The sequence below is a fragment of the Aethalodelphis obliquidens genome, unplaced genomic scaffold, assembly GCF_003676395.1.
Source record: "Aethalodelphis obliquidens isolate GAN/ISIS:26980383/991018 unplaced genomic scaffold, ASM367639v1 scaffold69, whole genome shotgun sequence".
In the NCBI taxonomy this organism is placed as follows: Eukaryota; Metazoa; Chordata; class Mammalia; order Artiodactyla; family Delphinidae; genus Aethalodelphis; species Aethalodelphis obliquidens.
Genome location: NW_020838013.1, coordinates 5653573 through 5668228, shown reverse-complemented (window position 1 = coordinate 5668228; position 14656 = coordinate 5653573). Strand labels below are relative to the sequence as shown.

General features: G+C 48.6%; 1 protein-coding gene across 1 annotated transcript; it reads left to right on the top strand.

Annotated features, from left to right (window-relative positions):
* Positions 1-5624: 5624 nt before the first annotated feature.
* MRGPRD (MAS related GPR family member D) lies at positions 5625-7933 on the top strand. The gene is made up of 4 exons (XM_027089887.1): positions 5625-5698; positions 6987-7218; positions 7296-7766; positions 7811-7933. Exons 1-4 carry the CDS (start codon positions 5625-5627, stop codon positions 7931-7933), a joined length of 900 nt encoding a protein of 299 aa, XP_026945688.1.
* The last annotated feature ends 6723 nt before the right edge of the window (positions 7934-14656 follow it).

Here is a 14656-nt window from a genome sequence, read left to right as displayed (position 1 = left end):
CAGCATAGCACTGAGTCTAGGGGCCACTTCACATGTATTGAGTGCCCACTGTGTGCCGGGACCTGACTCAGGGGTAACCAAGATACAAACTCCCCGTGCTGTACAGGGGACCTCACTTCGGTGCAGCCAGGCATTAACAGCAAGCCGTGTACATATTGTTTCCTTTATTTGGAAGTATTCATCATTCATTATTTCCTTTCATGGGTGCATTTGTCTGCTCAGCTGCCATAACAAAATACCTCAAACAGAGGGCATTGAGAAAGCAGACATTTATTTTCTAACAGTTGTGGAGGCTGGAAGCCTGAGATCAAGATGCCAGACGATTCTGTGCCAAGTGATGGCTCTCTTCTTGGCTTGCAGACCGCCGCCTTCTCACTGTCTTCACATGGAAGAGGGGTGGGGGACAGGGAGGTGGGGAGAGAGAGAGAGAGAGAGAGAGAGAGAGCGCTCTGGCATCTCTTCTTAAAAGGACACCACTCCTACTGGATTAGGGTCCCACCCGTATGACCTCATTTAATCTTAATTATCTCCCTGAAGGCCCTGCTCCAAATACAGTCACATTGGGGATTAGGGTTTCAACAGATGAATTTGGGGGGCGACACCATTCAGCCCTCTTTTTTTCCCTCAGTCCCAATATTTGATCTCCCTTCTATTTTCGCTGAAAGAGAAGATACCTTAAAAAGAGCAGCTGCATCTTCCCACCTCGTGTCCTGCACCCATGGCTGGACTCTCCGCTCCCCTCTGAGCTGACACCCCAGCTCCTAGCCGGGCCAATCCCTGAGCTGTACCCGGTCCTATGGGCTCTCACCTCCCTCAGGACCCCTTCCTGCAGTTTTCCTGATCATCAGCTTCCCCCTCTCTGCTGAATCACACCCATCTGCATACAAACAGGCAATAACATCCTTCTTTTAAAATAAGTAAAACCAGGGACTTCCCTGGCGGTCCAGTGGTTAAGACTCTGTGCTTCCACTGCAGGGGTACGAGTTCAATCCCTGGTCGGGGAACTAAGATCCCACATGCCGTGCGGCGCAGCCAAAATAATAATAATAAAATAAAGTGAGTAAAGCCTCTGCCTCCAAGTCTCATTTCTCTGCCCTCCCCACCCACCTACCCATTATGTCAAATCCCTTCAAAAAGCCACCCGCACTCCCTGACTCCACCGCTGGCCCCTCAGTGCATTCGGGGGGTCTCTGCTGCTGATTGCCGCCCCCTTGGAGGGGTCTTCTGGAACCACCAGCCCCTCCCACCCCTGCCCACTCTACCCCTTCCTCCTGCTCTGTTATCTGTGAGAGTCCTATGAACACTCCTGCATAACCGCGGTCACAGTCGCTGTGACAGTTACCGAGTCAGAAGCTGTGTTCTTGCTGACCGACCACTTCCCCTCAGAACCTCAACCCCAGGAGAGAAGCAAGTGTCTGTCTTCTTGTCACTAGCACCCCCAGGACCTGGAGTAGCTTTGGCTCCATCTGCCCTCAGTCAGCGTTTGCAGGGTGGATACCTGACGAATGCTAGGAAGAAGCAGGCAGGGGCAGGTGGGGTGGGAGGTGTCGGCCCGTGTGCATCTCCCCCCTCCCCACTCAGCAGGGGCAGGACGCTGTCCTCCCCTCCTGGAAGAGCGGCCCAGCCCAGCTCACTCTGTGTGGCTTGAGTGGATGTGTGTTCACGGAGCCCTGTGGGCAGCAGCCCAGCAGCAGTGGCCTAGGATGGTGGAGGGGTCCCGCTGGCTGAAGAGAGGCCGGGGGAGTGCCCGTCTGAGCCCTGGGAGGAGGCTCATTTGATCCTTCAGGGCACCCCCTCCACCTGGCCTCTCCCAGCTGCCCTCGGACCTCAGTACCTCCCAGCCCCACCCAGCCTCCGAATCCCCACTTTGTTAGTTACCCCCCATCCCCAGTCCATCTCCGTACCCGGCGGCCGGTGTAACTGTCTAACTGTGTATTCCCTACCTCCTGCCAACTGTGAGTTCTGTGAGGACAGGCTCTGTCCATCAGAGTCATTGTTGTACATGTGTTCTGTGTGTGCACGTGTACACGTATATACATGTCTGGGCATGTTGTGTGTGTGCACATGTACCATGTGTGTATAGTATTGCTATGATTATATATGTATTTGTTGTATGTATGTCTATATGCTATTACATGTGTTATCTATATGTATATGTATATGTCGTATGTTTATATTGATATATATATGACACGTGCTGTGTGTGCTGTATGTAGGTATATGTTGTGTGTACACGTATATGTATATATGCTATTATGTATGTATATGTGTTCTCTCTATATAGAACTATGTAACTGGCACATAGTATAAATTTGTTAAATATTATTTAAACTTGTGTTGAACCTAAAGGACAGACTTCTGACTGTAGCCACAAGGCACCTTTGGAGGTTGGTATCTGTGTGACATGGTACCACGCTCTCACTGTGGCTACAAAGAAATGTGGGAGAAAACAATCTCCTCCCACCCACCTACATAGAATACAGAGCTGAAAGATGAAAGACGGGAAGGGAAATCTCCAGGTGCCCCAGGAAACTTGCAACTAGAGCTGGTGCCGACGGCCCAAGGTACATCAGACAGGTAGAGGCTCCGGGGGCAGGAGCTAGGTGGGGCTGGGGCGAGGAAGGGGAGAGGGGCTGAGAGGTAGCCTTGGGGCAAAATAAGGAGGAGAGAGCTTGATCAGGGGGAACCCCATGAGGCCAGAACCTGGGAGGACCCCGCTGCTTAAAGAAAGCAATGTCCACCCCAATGTCTTTAGGACCTTCTCCCTGCCTTAGGGTGAAGGGGAAGGGAAGGGGGCTGGGTGGAGGGTGAGTGGAGTTGGACACCAATTTGAGTAACCAAAGCCCAAATTTGTACCATTCACAGGTGTAGAATCTGAATTTACACCAAATCTCCAAGCCAAGAAATTCAGGGGCTTCCCAGGTGGCGCAGTGGTTAAGAATCCGCCTGCCAATGCAGGGGACACGGGTTCGAGTCCTGGTCCAGGAAGATCCCACATGCCGCCGAGCAACTAAGCCCGTGCACCACAACTACTGAAGCCCTGTGCTCTAGAGCCCGCGAGCCACAACTACTGAAGCCCGCACGCCTAGAGCCTCTGTTCTGCAACAAGAGAAGCCACCGCAATGAGAAGCCCACGCACCACAACCAAGGGTACCCCTGCTCGCCACAACTAGAGAAAGCCCACGTGCAGCAATGAAGACCCAATGCAGCCAAAAATTTTTTTAATTAAAAATTAAAAAAAAAAGAAATTCAACAAAATCCAAGTCTTGGACCAGTGAAATCCTTTGAAATCCCAAAAGAAGTCAATGCCAAATGTATGAGTAGCAAAACTTTGGCAACCTAGTGGGTCTCGCATAAGAAGAAGTAACGTTATTCCTGTAGAAGACAGTCTCGTATTTGCAAAGCACATGGGGAATGAATAGGGAGATTAGGAAACATTAATTAAAAATTGATATCAGATCAAATAAACTTTAAGGCTAAAAAAGTATTAAAGATGAGGAAGGTCACTACATAAAAGGTACAATTCACCAGATCATATAATATTCTTGGACTTGTATACACTTAACAAAGTTTCAAAATAGGTGAAGGAAAGAGAAAAATGACAAACTACAATCATAATTGGCTAATATTTGTAAAAGACAAAAAATTATTCAGGATACAGACCATTTAAACAATGCAATTTTAAAAGCTTAATCAAATAAGTTAATAAAGTAAACAGAGGGACTTCCCTGGAGGTCCAGTGGTTGGGACTTGGCCTTCCAATGCAGGAGATGTGGATTGGATCCCTGGTCAGGGAGCTAAGAGCCCACATGCCTCGTGGCCAAAAAAACAAATTCAATAAAGACTTTAAATAAATAAATAAATATGCAGAAATTGGCCATCTCTTATGCTACCAAGTGAGTCTCTCAAATACCAAAAAATTGACCACATTATCTGACCACGACACAATATTAGAAACCAATAATGAGAAGACAGCCAAAGCATGTATTGTAAAATGTATTTCTAAATAATTTATGGAAATTTAAAATTCAAATTTTAAATGGTTTTAATTTGTAAAATTTTAGATATCAAAAACAATGAAGACACTACATATCAAAACTCATGAAACATCTAAGGAAATACTTAGTAGCATATTGATAGCCCTAAATACCTATTAGAAAAAGAACATTTGAAAATTAATTACCAGAGAATTCAACACAAGACGCTGAAAAAAGAATCACAAGGTAAATCCAAAGAAAGCAGAAGAAATAAAAGCATAAACTGAGAAAATGGGAAGCAAAGAAACAACAGAGTTGATTTTTTTAAATAATAGTTCTTGAAAACAAACCTCTGGCAAGCTGATAAAGAAAAAAAAAGAGCAAAGTCACAAATTTAAAATGGCAAATAGAATTGAGGTTTTAAAAATTGTAAAAGAATACCATGTAAAGTATTATACCAATAAATGTGGAACCAGAAAGCATGAGCAATTTTCTAGAAAAATAACTTTACTTACTTTAACTCAAGAAGAGAATGAAAATCTAAATAAACCTAAAATATTAAATAAATTGGAGTTTGGTTTTTTTTTTCCCCAAAGCCATGCGTATCCACTAACACTCACATAAAAATTACCAGACCAGATGGTTTTACCTTCTGCCAAATGTTCAAAGAAAGATAATCCTTACATGACACAAATTGTTCTAGAGGGTAGAGAAAAAGGACTCTCTCTCCAAGTCATTTTATGAAGCAGTATAACCTTACAGCTTTGAAATGAAAATAGACAAAGATAGCACCAGAAGGGAAAATTATGGGCCAATTTCACTTATGAACACAGATGAAAATGTTCTAAATAAAATCAGAACAACAGGAGGTTAAAAAAAAAAAGACACAGCAAAGTAGAAATGGTTTATCTTAGAAATATAAGGATGAATGAACACCAGAAAATGTATCAATATATAGTCACCACATAAATAGACTAAGGGAGAAAAAAGAGAAAATTATTAAGTAGACACCACAGGAAAAAAATCATGATAAATTTCATCATTCATTTATTTTAAAAAACTCTTAAAAAAACTAAGAGGGGAACTTTCTCACCTTGATAAAAGATACTACCGAAACCTTAGAGCAAATACCATATCTAATGGAGAAACATTAGACACATTTTTTTTTTAAGATTAGCAGGGAGATAAATGTGCCTGATTCCAGTCATTGTTCAGCATAATGCTAGGTGTTCTGGGCTGTGCTATAAGACATGAAAAAGAAATTAGAGGTATGAGGACAGTTACATAGAAAATCAAAATACTCAACATACAAAGTGATAGAAATGATAAACTAAATGAGGTCATTTGCCTGATTAATAAAAACTACAAAAATCATCAGTGTGTCTCTACACCATCAATAATCAACAGGAAGATATCCTGTAGCCATGATGGAGTAACTGGTACTAGACTAGCCCTCCCACTGTGAACAACCAAAAAACTAAAGAAAACATAAGAAACAACTGTTTGCAGATATTGGACAAGAGGCATCCCAGGACTACAATCTCTGAGACAAGAGAAATATGAGGTGAGCTCTAGTATCACCCCAGCTTCCTGCTTGGAGCTACTCTCTGGACAGTGGTACAGGAAGTGGGGAGAGCCAGGCAGAGCATGGTGGTCTCCGAGTTAAAGATAGAGAAGTCAGACTTTGGGGAGATTGAAGTGGCTGGAATTTGTGAGATGGAGTACCAGAGAGAAGGGAGCCAGCTACTCAGAGAAAGAACTGCAAAAATCTGCAGAGGGTCCCCTTGAGTCTTTGGTGGAAAAGTAGGCTGGGCATAGAAGGATGAAACTCCATGAAACTGGCAGAGAAAAACTACCTAGTAGCTGTCAGTTAAAAAACCCTGGGGGGTTCACACAAAGCCACATATACTTTATTTTTTCTTTAATATTTATTTATTTGGCTGCACGTAGCCTTAGTTGTGGCAACCGGATCTTTGTTGCAGCATGCGGGATCTTTTTTTTTAGCTGCGGCTTGCAAACTCTTAGTTGCGGCATGTGGTATCTAATTCCCTGACCCGGGATTGAACCCAGGTCCCCTGCATTTGGAGCACAGAGTCTTAGCCACTGGACCACCAGGGAAGTGCCCTGCCACATGTACTTTAAAAACAACAACAGTGTGTTGATGTTGTAGGGACAGACAAACCAATGACACAGAATGGAGACTTCAAAAACAGTCCCATGTATAAATGAGAATATCCTAAAAACATACTGTTGAGTAAAAAAAACAAAAACAAAAAAATAGCACAAATTCTAAATCTCAACATTTATGTAAATTAAAAATACTTTATGGGCAACCACCTGTTTTGAAAGATAATTAGATGTCTAAGGACGTATGTTAAACAGGTTAGAACAGGTGTGGGAAGGGAGGGGAGAAAGAGTATGGAATGAAGCGGGTAACTGAAACCAATAAATGATTTTATTTGATTTTCAGTGGCCTGATGATCCTGGTGCGCCATAACGTCAGGGTATAACTAAACTGTTCTTTGCACCTGAGGTCCAGTTTAAAAAAATTAATTCACAGGGCTTCCTCGGTGGCGCAGTGGTTGAGAGTCTGCCTGCCGATGCAGGGGACACGGGTTCGTGCCCTGGTCTGGGAAGATCCCACATGCCGCGGAGCGGCTGGGCCCGTGATCCACGGCTGCTGAGCCTGCACGTCCGGAGCCTGTGCTCCGCAACGGGAGAGGCCACAACGGTGAGAGGCCCTCGTACCAAAAAAAAAAAAAAAAAAAAATTAATTCTCAGAATTTGAAGATTTTGGGACAAAGGGCATCTGTAACAACTTGGCATCTGCAGTGGTGGACCTGCTGGCAGATCCAGGCAGGGTGGGAGCCATGGGGAACGGGTCATGGTCTGTTGCAAAAAGAACCCGCGTGAGAGTCCTGAAAGAGAAAAATCGGGTGGGGGGCTCCCAGGAGTCCCCCGGGGTCCAAGCGACACAGAATCTCACGCTGGTCTATCTCCCTTCCATAGGATGAACAAGACTCCGAACAGCGGCCAGACCCCGGCAGCAAACTGGAACCGCCCCGGGGTGCACGTGCTGGGCATGGCCCACTGGGTGCTGGGCGCCCTGGTCATGTTCACCTGCGTGGGCAGCATCCTGGGCAACGGCCTGGTGGTCTGGCTGCTGGGCTTCCATGGGCAGAGGGGTCCCTACAAAGTCTGCATCCTCCACCTGGCCGTGGCCGACCTCCTCGTCCTCCAGGCTCAGCCTAGAAAGCATCCCACTGGGAGGGTATGGGCCACGCATGGCCCACACGGGCCACGTGGCCGACCCACGAGGTGGTGGCCCAGGTGGCTGGCCTGAGCCTGCTGACGGCCATCAGCACGCAGCGCTGCCTCTCTGTCCTCCTCCCCGTCCGGTACAAGTGTCACCGGCCCCGGCGCCTGCCGGGCACGGTGTGCGTCGCGCTCTGGGCGCCGTCCCTCCCGCTGAGCACACTGGCCTCGCTCTGCGGCAGCTTCCAGCACCGGGACGAATGGCAGTGCTTCACGGTGGACCTGATCGTCAGCATCCTCATCACGGGGACCTTCACGCCTGCGACGGCCACGGCCAGCCTCACCCTCTGCACGCAGGTGCAGAGAAGCTCCCAGCGGCGCTGGCCCACGCGGTTGTACGTGGCCATCCTGGCCTCCGTCCTGGTGTTCGTCTGCGTCCTGCCCCTCGGCGTCTCCGGGTTCCTCCTCTACTGGCTGGACCTGCCCCAGCGGATGAAGACTCTGTTCAGTCGCTTCGCCCGCCTCTCCCTGTCCGTGAGCAGTAGCGCCAACCCGGTCATCTACCTCCTGGTGGGCAGTCGGGGCGGCGGAGCCTGCGGGAGCCCCTGGGGGCCGTGCTGCGCAGGGCGCTGTGGAAGGAGCCCGAGCTGGAGGAGGGGCAGACGCTCTCCACTGGCACCAACGACGAGGCGGGGGTCTGACAGCACCGCGCCCTGGACGCCGCCTGCCTGGCTGGCCGGCTGTTGGGAGCCCCGCAGGCTTTGCGTCTCACCCTCTCGGGGTCCCCTTCCTACCTGCCAAGGCTCCCCCACTGAATGTCATGTCCCAGATCTCACAATGCAACTCAGCTGGGAAGATGAAACGTAATTTTTTCGCTTGGGGAGAATGTTCTGGCTAGAGGGCAGATGTTAGCGTTCAGCCCTAGCCTGTTTGATGCTAATTATCTAAATCGTCTCTACAGGTGGGTAGCATGTTTCCCATTTGGGTGGGAAGGGGCGCCCTCCCAGCCTCCTCCCCCTAAGATGGTATCTTAGTACAGGAGGTGGGATGTGGCTTGTGTGACCCTGTGGCCCCAGGCTGGTCCTTGGGCATGTGCTGGTAGCAGCTGGCCGCAGGGTGGTGCCCCTGGTCCACCTTCCACCAGGTGTCCGGCTGACCCCCTCCACCCCTGCAGGCTGCAGCCAGTCTACTGTGTTGCCACTGCTGACCCGGCTCCCGCTGGCCGCGGGTCATGAGATGGCCTTGTCCTCCATGTGGCCCCTGGGCGGCCTGACCCCTGGCCTTTGCCTTTGGGTCGCCTTGCACCCATGGCAGGTCTGATTGCTTTCCCCCAGGAGGCCACACTGCAGCCGGAGAGCCCCTGGCCGACCCCTCTGGAGAGGGACAGTTGTTGAGGGGACGGTGCCCCAGGAGGCGGGGGCAGCCTGGAGGCAGCTTCATCCCAGAGACCCACGTGACTAGCAGAACGAGAGTCTGTGCTCCAAATGATTGCCCCCCACCAGGGTCTCCCTCAGCTTGCCCCAAACCCTTCTCCCTTTCCCGTGCCAAAGTGCAAAGAGGGAAAATTGGGGACGATGCCCTTCTCCCCACCGTCCCTCTTTTCTTCCCACCAGCTTCCGGGTCCAGGACAAGAGTGGATACATCACACCCTTTGCTGCCGTCCAGTGTCCAGCCTCGTGCCTGGGGGCTTGGGTGGAAAGGGGGCGTCATGGGAGGTCCATGATGGGAAAGCATAGAGAGGAGCGGGGAGGAAAGACAGGAAGTGGAAAGGGCGGTTCCCAGGACCCCAGCCCCACCCGCACAGCGGCATCTTGTGTGATCCTATTCTGTGTATCAGTAGCGGAAGAATACTTCATTCCTCCTCTTGGCATCCTTCCGAAGCAGTTCCCAAGCTCCTCCTGAAACATGGAGGCTTCGAGCCAGATGGGGCGAAGGTCAGAGCTTCAGCAAGGAAGAGAAAAGCTCGTTGATAATCTATAAAAAGTACAGTATCGCAGCAAATCTCCGAGTCTAGAACTGGGATTCCTGGGAACTAGTGTGTGTGGAGCTGGGGCCCATCGTCCTCGCCTCTGCTGCCCGCACCCCCCCCCCGCCAACCCCTGTCCTGGCCTCCCCGTGGCATTCACTGAACTGAGCTGAGGACTGAGCGGCCCCTGGAAGCAGGTGTGCTCTGAGTGCCCTCTGTTCCCTGGGTCACCTGCTTTCCCATCTCAGCTCAGACCCCCAGGTCTGCGTGTCCCAGGGAGGCGTGAGAGGTGGAGGCTCTTTATCAGTCATTCCAGGCATCTTACGGAGCCCCCAGCACCAGTTTGGACCTCGCATGCCATAAGCACTAATAAGCGCTCATTTGTTTAATAAGAATAACTGACACCTGTGTAGTGCCGTATAGCAGCGGGGCTCAGAGAGGCCAATGTTTTGTCCAGCGTCACACAGCTAGCGCATAGAAAGGCTACGATTTAACCCTTATCTTTTGACCACAAGCCCCGTCCATGCTCCACAGCCTCCTCTAACCTGGACAGGGACAAAGTGGCCCATCTGAAGCAGATGGTCAGTGATGAGGGAAACCTCACCTCTTGGGGGTAAGTAAGGTGAGGCCCGTCACAGGGCCCCTCAGCTGCATGTGGAAGGAGAGGAGCCCTAGAAATTGTTCACACAGTTTTGTTTGTTTGTTTGTTCATTTTCGGCTGCCCCGTGCGGCATGTGGGATCTTAGCTCTCCGACCAGGGATTGAACCTGCGCGCCCTGCGTTGGAAGGTGGAGTCTTAACCACTGGACCGCCAGGGAAGTCCCCACACAGTTAAGTTTGGGTAAAATTTACTATATTCTCCATCAGGCCACGTGACGCTGGCGTGGCCGCAGGTGTCCAGGGGATCCGGCTAAGGGAAGGTGGAGTTGGTGGCACCTGCAGTGTGGGCTTCGTGGGGAACATTTATGTGATTCACAGCCCCCATTTCTGTGTGTAGCTGTGATCAAGGCAAACCATCTCGGCAAAGGAATGTCTTTCAGGGGTGTTCCCACCACCCACTGTGCCAACTCGCCCGGCATCGTGGAGAAAAATGCAGGCCGAGTTGTAAGGAAATCGGAACATCTCCAGAATTGAGTGGGGAGTGGGCAGTGGAGAAGAAATAGGTTTGAAATGTACATAACCGGAAGCTAGTCTGTGGGGAGATTCCGTTCTCACGGATGCCTAGTCGGAACAGTTCTCATCTGTAAGAAATATGCTTGAAATTGCAGCATGTATAACCGTAAAACATGCTATACCTTTTTTTTCTACAGGAGACGTGCAAAAATGCAATTTATCAGACATCCTGTCCTCGTAGGCATAATCCTGACTGGCAAAATGTCTGGGTGAAGTTGCATGTGTTATGCCTCTCCGCTATTGCTATTGTTAAATAAATCTGATCTTTGAGGAGAAACCGAGTTCTCTTTCTACTTTCTCTATAGAAACACTACAAAATGTGCAAAAACAAGAACTTGGGGTCACACAGTTGGGGTGGGAGGTGCAGCTGGCCTCTGTCACACGTGGGCGGTGCAGGCTCGTCCAGTCACTACGTCTCTCTGATTCTCCCTGTTCGCATCTGTGAAGTGGGGACAATACTAGTCCCCGTCTCCTGGGTTCACAGAGCATTCAATGAGTTGATCGTGCTGCGCTTAGCTGTACGTGGCCCACAGCAAGGACTCAGTAAGTGCTGACAAGGATTCAGTGAGTGCTCACTATTTGCATGCACTGGATATTTGGGAGGACTGGAGAGGGATGCACCCAGCCTCTGGCCCCCTTTCCTAGGACCCCGCAATTTACTACTGTCCCTCTTTGCAGGACAACTTGGTTAATCAAGGAGACCTCCACTCCAGAGACCATAGGGGTCCCCTGAGTCTCTCCTATCAGGTCCTCACCATCGCAGAACATCTAAGGGCTGATCTAGGACCTACACTGGCCAGGTCCCTCTCTCCCAGGATGCTGAATCATGAAGTGGGCAGCAGAAGCATCTGGAGGTCATCCATTCCCACAGCGGCAACCTGACACTTAACTCAGATCTCGTCCCGATGTCTGTTCTGTTTTCAAGCTGGTTCTCCAGTCTGGGTGTTGATTGCCCAAGCTCTCCGTTCTCTTTCCAGATGATGTCCTTTATTACTTGACCACAAGAGGTTTTTGTTGCCTGCACCAAGGAACACTAACTTACACAAGAACTCCTATCAGAAATGCAACGGGTCTTCCAGTTAATAACGCAGGGCTCTGAGAACTGAGACCTGGCTGAGGGCGCAAGGCTGGTAAAGCGTGAGCCCCAAAACTCCCCGCCGCGTGGGCTCCCCGTAAGTCCCTGGAGGCGGCCCCGCGCTGTGTCCATGAGGTCATATGTTCGTGGAATTTGCAAGGTGATGTATTTTAACCAGGTCTGGTTACCCCTGATGCCCTATTCCTCACCAACTTCCCTTGTCACTATCCCCTTCATGGCAGTGACGTTGGAGTGGCCACGGAGGGACATTTGGGGGAGGCTGAGTTGGAGATAGCTTCAGTTTGGGTTTGGTGACAGATATTTACGTAGTTCACACTCACTTCTATGTAACGATGGTTCCCAAGTCTGATTAATGGTTTTACCAGTGTCAGGACACAGAGGGTCTGGGTGGTGGAGGAGAATTGTACAAGCCAGGAGCCAGGCTATGGGAGAGCCTTCCAATCACCAGATTCATAGCATTTTAAATGGAGGAATCCGTTCTCCGGGATGCTAAGCTGTAACAAACAACTATGATACACCCTGGATCCCATCAGAGAAAAAGCTGTGGCCCGCACTGCTGTTGACCTCTGCAGTGTTTCCAGTGCTCATGGGTGTTCCTTCCGAGTTCATCTCGTAATTGGAATATTTTAACACACAGCCCAGCCTGGCTTCTCCTCTTAAAGAGCTATCATAACGAGAGAGTAGCCCATCACGAGCCTTATGTTCAAGCCTTATGTCACGGGGACGGTGCCATTTTCAAGACTCCAAAATATATTTTTGAAAAACCGGATGACGTGGAAGAAAAACAGAAACTGTAAATAACAAAAAAAGATTGTTCAAATGTGGAAAGATATTTTGGAACATTTCCAAAAATAGTGAAAAATTATATAAACTCTTGGCTTAAATAGATATGAAAATGACCTTCTCTTGTTATCTTTTTGTTTGTTTGTAAAAGAAGTAAAAGTTCAGATTAAAATGAATGAACTATGGTAAAAAAGGGATAGAGACAACGAAGTCGATAGAAGTTAGTTTGAAACTGAGAGCTGAATGGTAGCCAAAATTCCCCAAGAGGAAATCATTTTAGAATAGAAGAAATGAATGAGCTCTTGGATCCTGATAATCTGATCGATGAAGAGAAACGTGTCTTAAGAACACATTGGGGGGCTTCCCTGGTGGCGCAGTGGTTAAGAATCTGCCTGCCAATGCAGGGGACACGGGTTCAAACCCTGGTCCGGGAAGATCCCACATGCCACGGAGCAACTAAGTCTGTGCACCACAGCTACGGAGCCTGCGCTCTACAGCCCGCAGTCACAGCTACTGAGCCCGCGTGCCACAACTACTGAAGCCCGTGGGCCTAGAGCCCGTGCTCCGCAACAAGAGAAGCCACCGCAACGAGGAGCCTGCGCACCACAACGAAGAGCAGCCCCTGCTCGCCCCAACTAGGGAAAGCCCGCGCACAGCAACGAAGACCCAATGCAGCCTAGATAAATAAATAAATAAACGAATTAGTTAAATTAAAATTTTTAAATGTATAGGACATTACCAATAATGAATTGTGGAGCTAAGAAACATTTTTAAACTATTAATATTACAAAATAAATGCTGATCAGCCATGCTAAAAAAAAAAGGATTGAATTACCTTTCAGCTCTATGGAAAATATTCAACACGATTGACGTATTTAAAGGCTATCAAAGCATGTGCAGCCAAAAAAGGTAGGAAAAAACACCGCAGATATTTTTCTCTATTTTGTATTATTTGTGGTATTTGTGAGCTTTTAAAAATCTGTGATTTGGGCTTCCCTGGTGGCGCAGTGGTTGAGAGTCCGCCTGCCGATGCAGGGGACGCGGGTTCGTGCCCCGGTCCGGGAAGATCCCACATGCCGCTGAGCGGCTGGGCCCGTGAGCCATGGCCGCTGAGCCTGCGCGTCCGGAGCCTGTGCTCCGCAACGGGAGAAGCCACAACAGTGAGAGGCCCGCGTACCGCAAAAAAAAAAAAAAAAATCTGTGATTTGCTGTGATTTCTTTTCCCATTCTAAACAAATATTCGTTGTATCTAACTTTGTTGTAATAATTTTGTATTCTTTTTCTTAAAGAGCACCCCCTTCTCTTTTTTATTTATTTTGAATTTTTGAATTTTACTTTTTTTTTTATACAGCAGTTTCTTATTTATCTATTTTATACACATCAGTGTATACATGTCAATCCCAATCTCCCAATTCATCACACCACCACACCTGCCCCTTTCCCCCCTTGGTGTCCATACGTTTGTTCTCTACGTCTGCTTCTCCATTTCTGCCCTGCAAACTGGTTCATCTGTACCATATTTCTAGATTCCACACATATGCGTTAATATACGATGTTTGTTTTTCTCTTTCTGACTGACTTCACTCTGTATGACAGTCTCTAGATCCATCCATGTCTCTACAAATGACCCAATTTCATTCCTTTTTTATGGCTGAGTAATTTTCCATTGTATATATGTACCACATCTTCTCCATCCATTCGTCTGTCGATGGGCACTGAGGTTGCTTCCATGATCTAGCAAGAGCACCACCTTCTTGTTGATAAGCTTTGGGCCCCACAAAATTTTTCCCTGGATGGAAGGCAGAGGAATTCCCGTTCAGACCCTGGCATGGTTAGCAGAACCCCTGGGTCAACAGAGGACAGCCTGAGGGGTGACCACAGAGCTATTTTCATGGAGCCCCGTGAAAAGTGGGAGGAGCCCCCAGGAAGAGTGGGAGGAGCCTCAGGACTCCTACTGGGGCTCAGGGAGCTGGGGAGCTGGAGGGCTGCTTCTGACAGCCCAGGTTACCTTAAGTCAACAGAATGACTCAAATCCCTAATTTCTTGTTTTGAAATCTGGACTAAAACTCGGGGAATTTCTATGCCCATGCTGAAAAAAAACACCTTTTTTTTTTTTTTTTTTTTTTAGTAGCCTGGAGGCTGAGACTGATTTGGAAAACAAGCAAACAAACCAAACAAACTCACCATGTGCTTTTGCAGTTTGCTGAATTAGAACTTCTGTTGAATTCACCAAGTCATGGGTCTGTTATTCATTCAACAAACATTTACGATCATTTGCTGTGAGCCAGGCATTTCTCATAAGAGGCTGCACTTCTGTCCATGGAGATGTTGAGAAGGTTCCAGAAGACATGGGGCAGACCCCGACCCTGAAGAGCCAAACTCCCTGGAACCACACATAGGCATCTC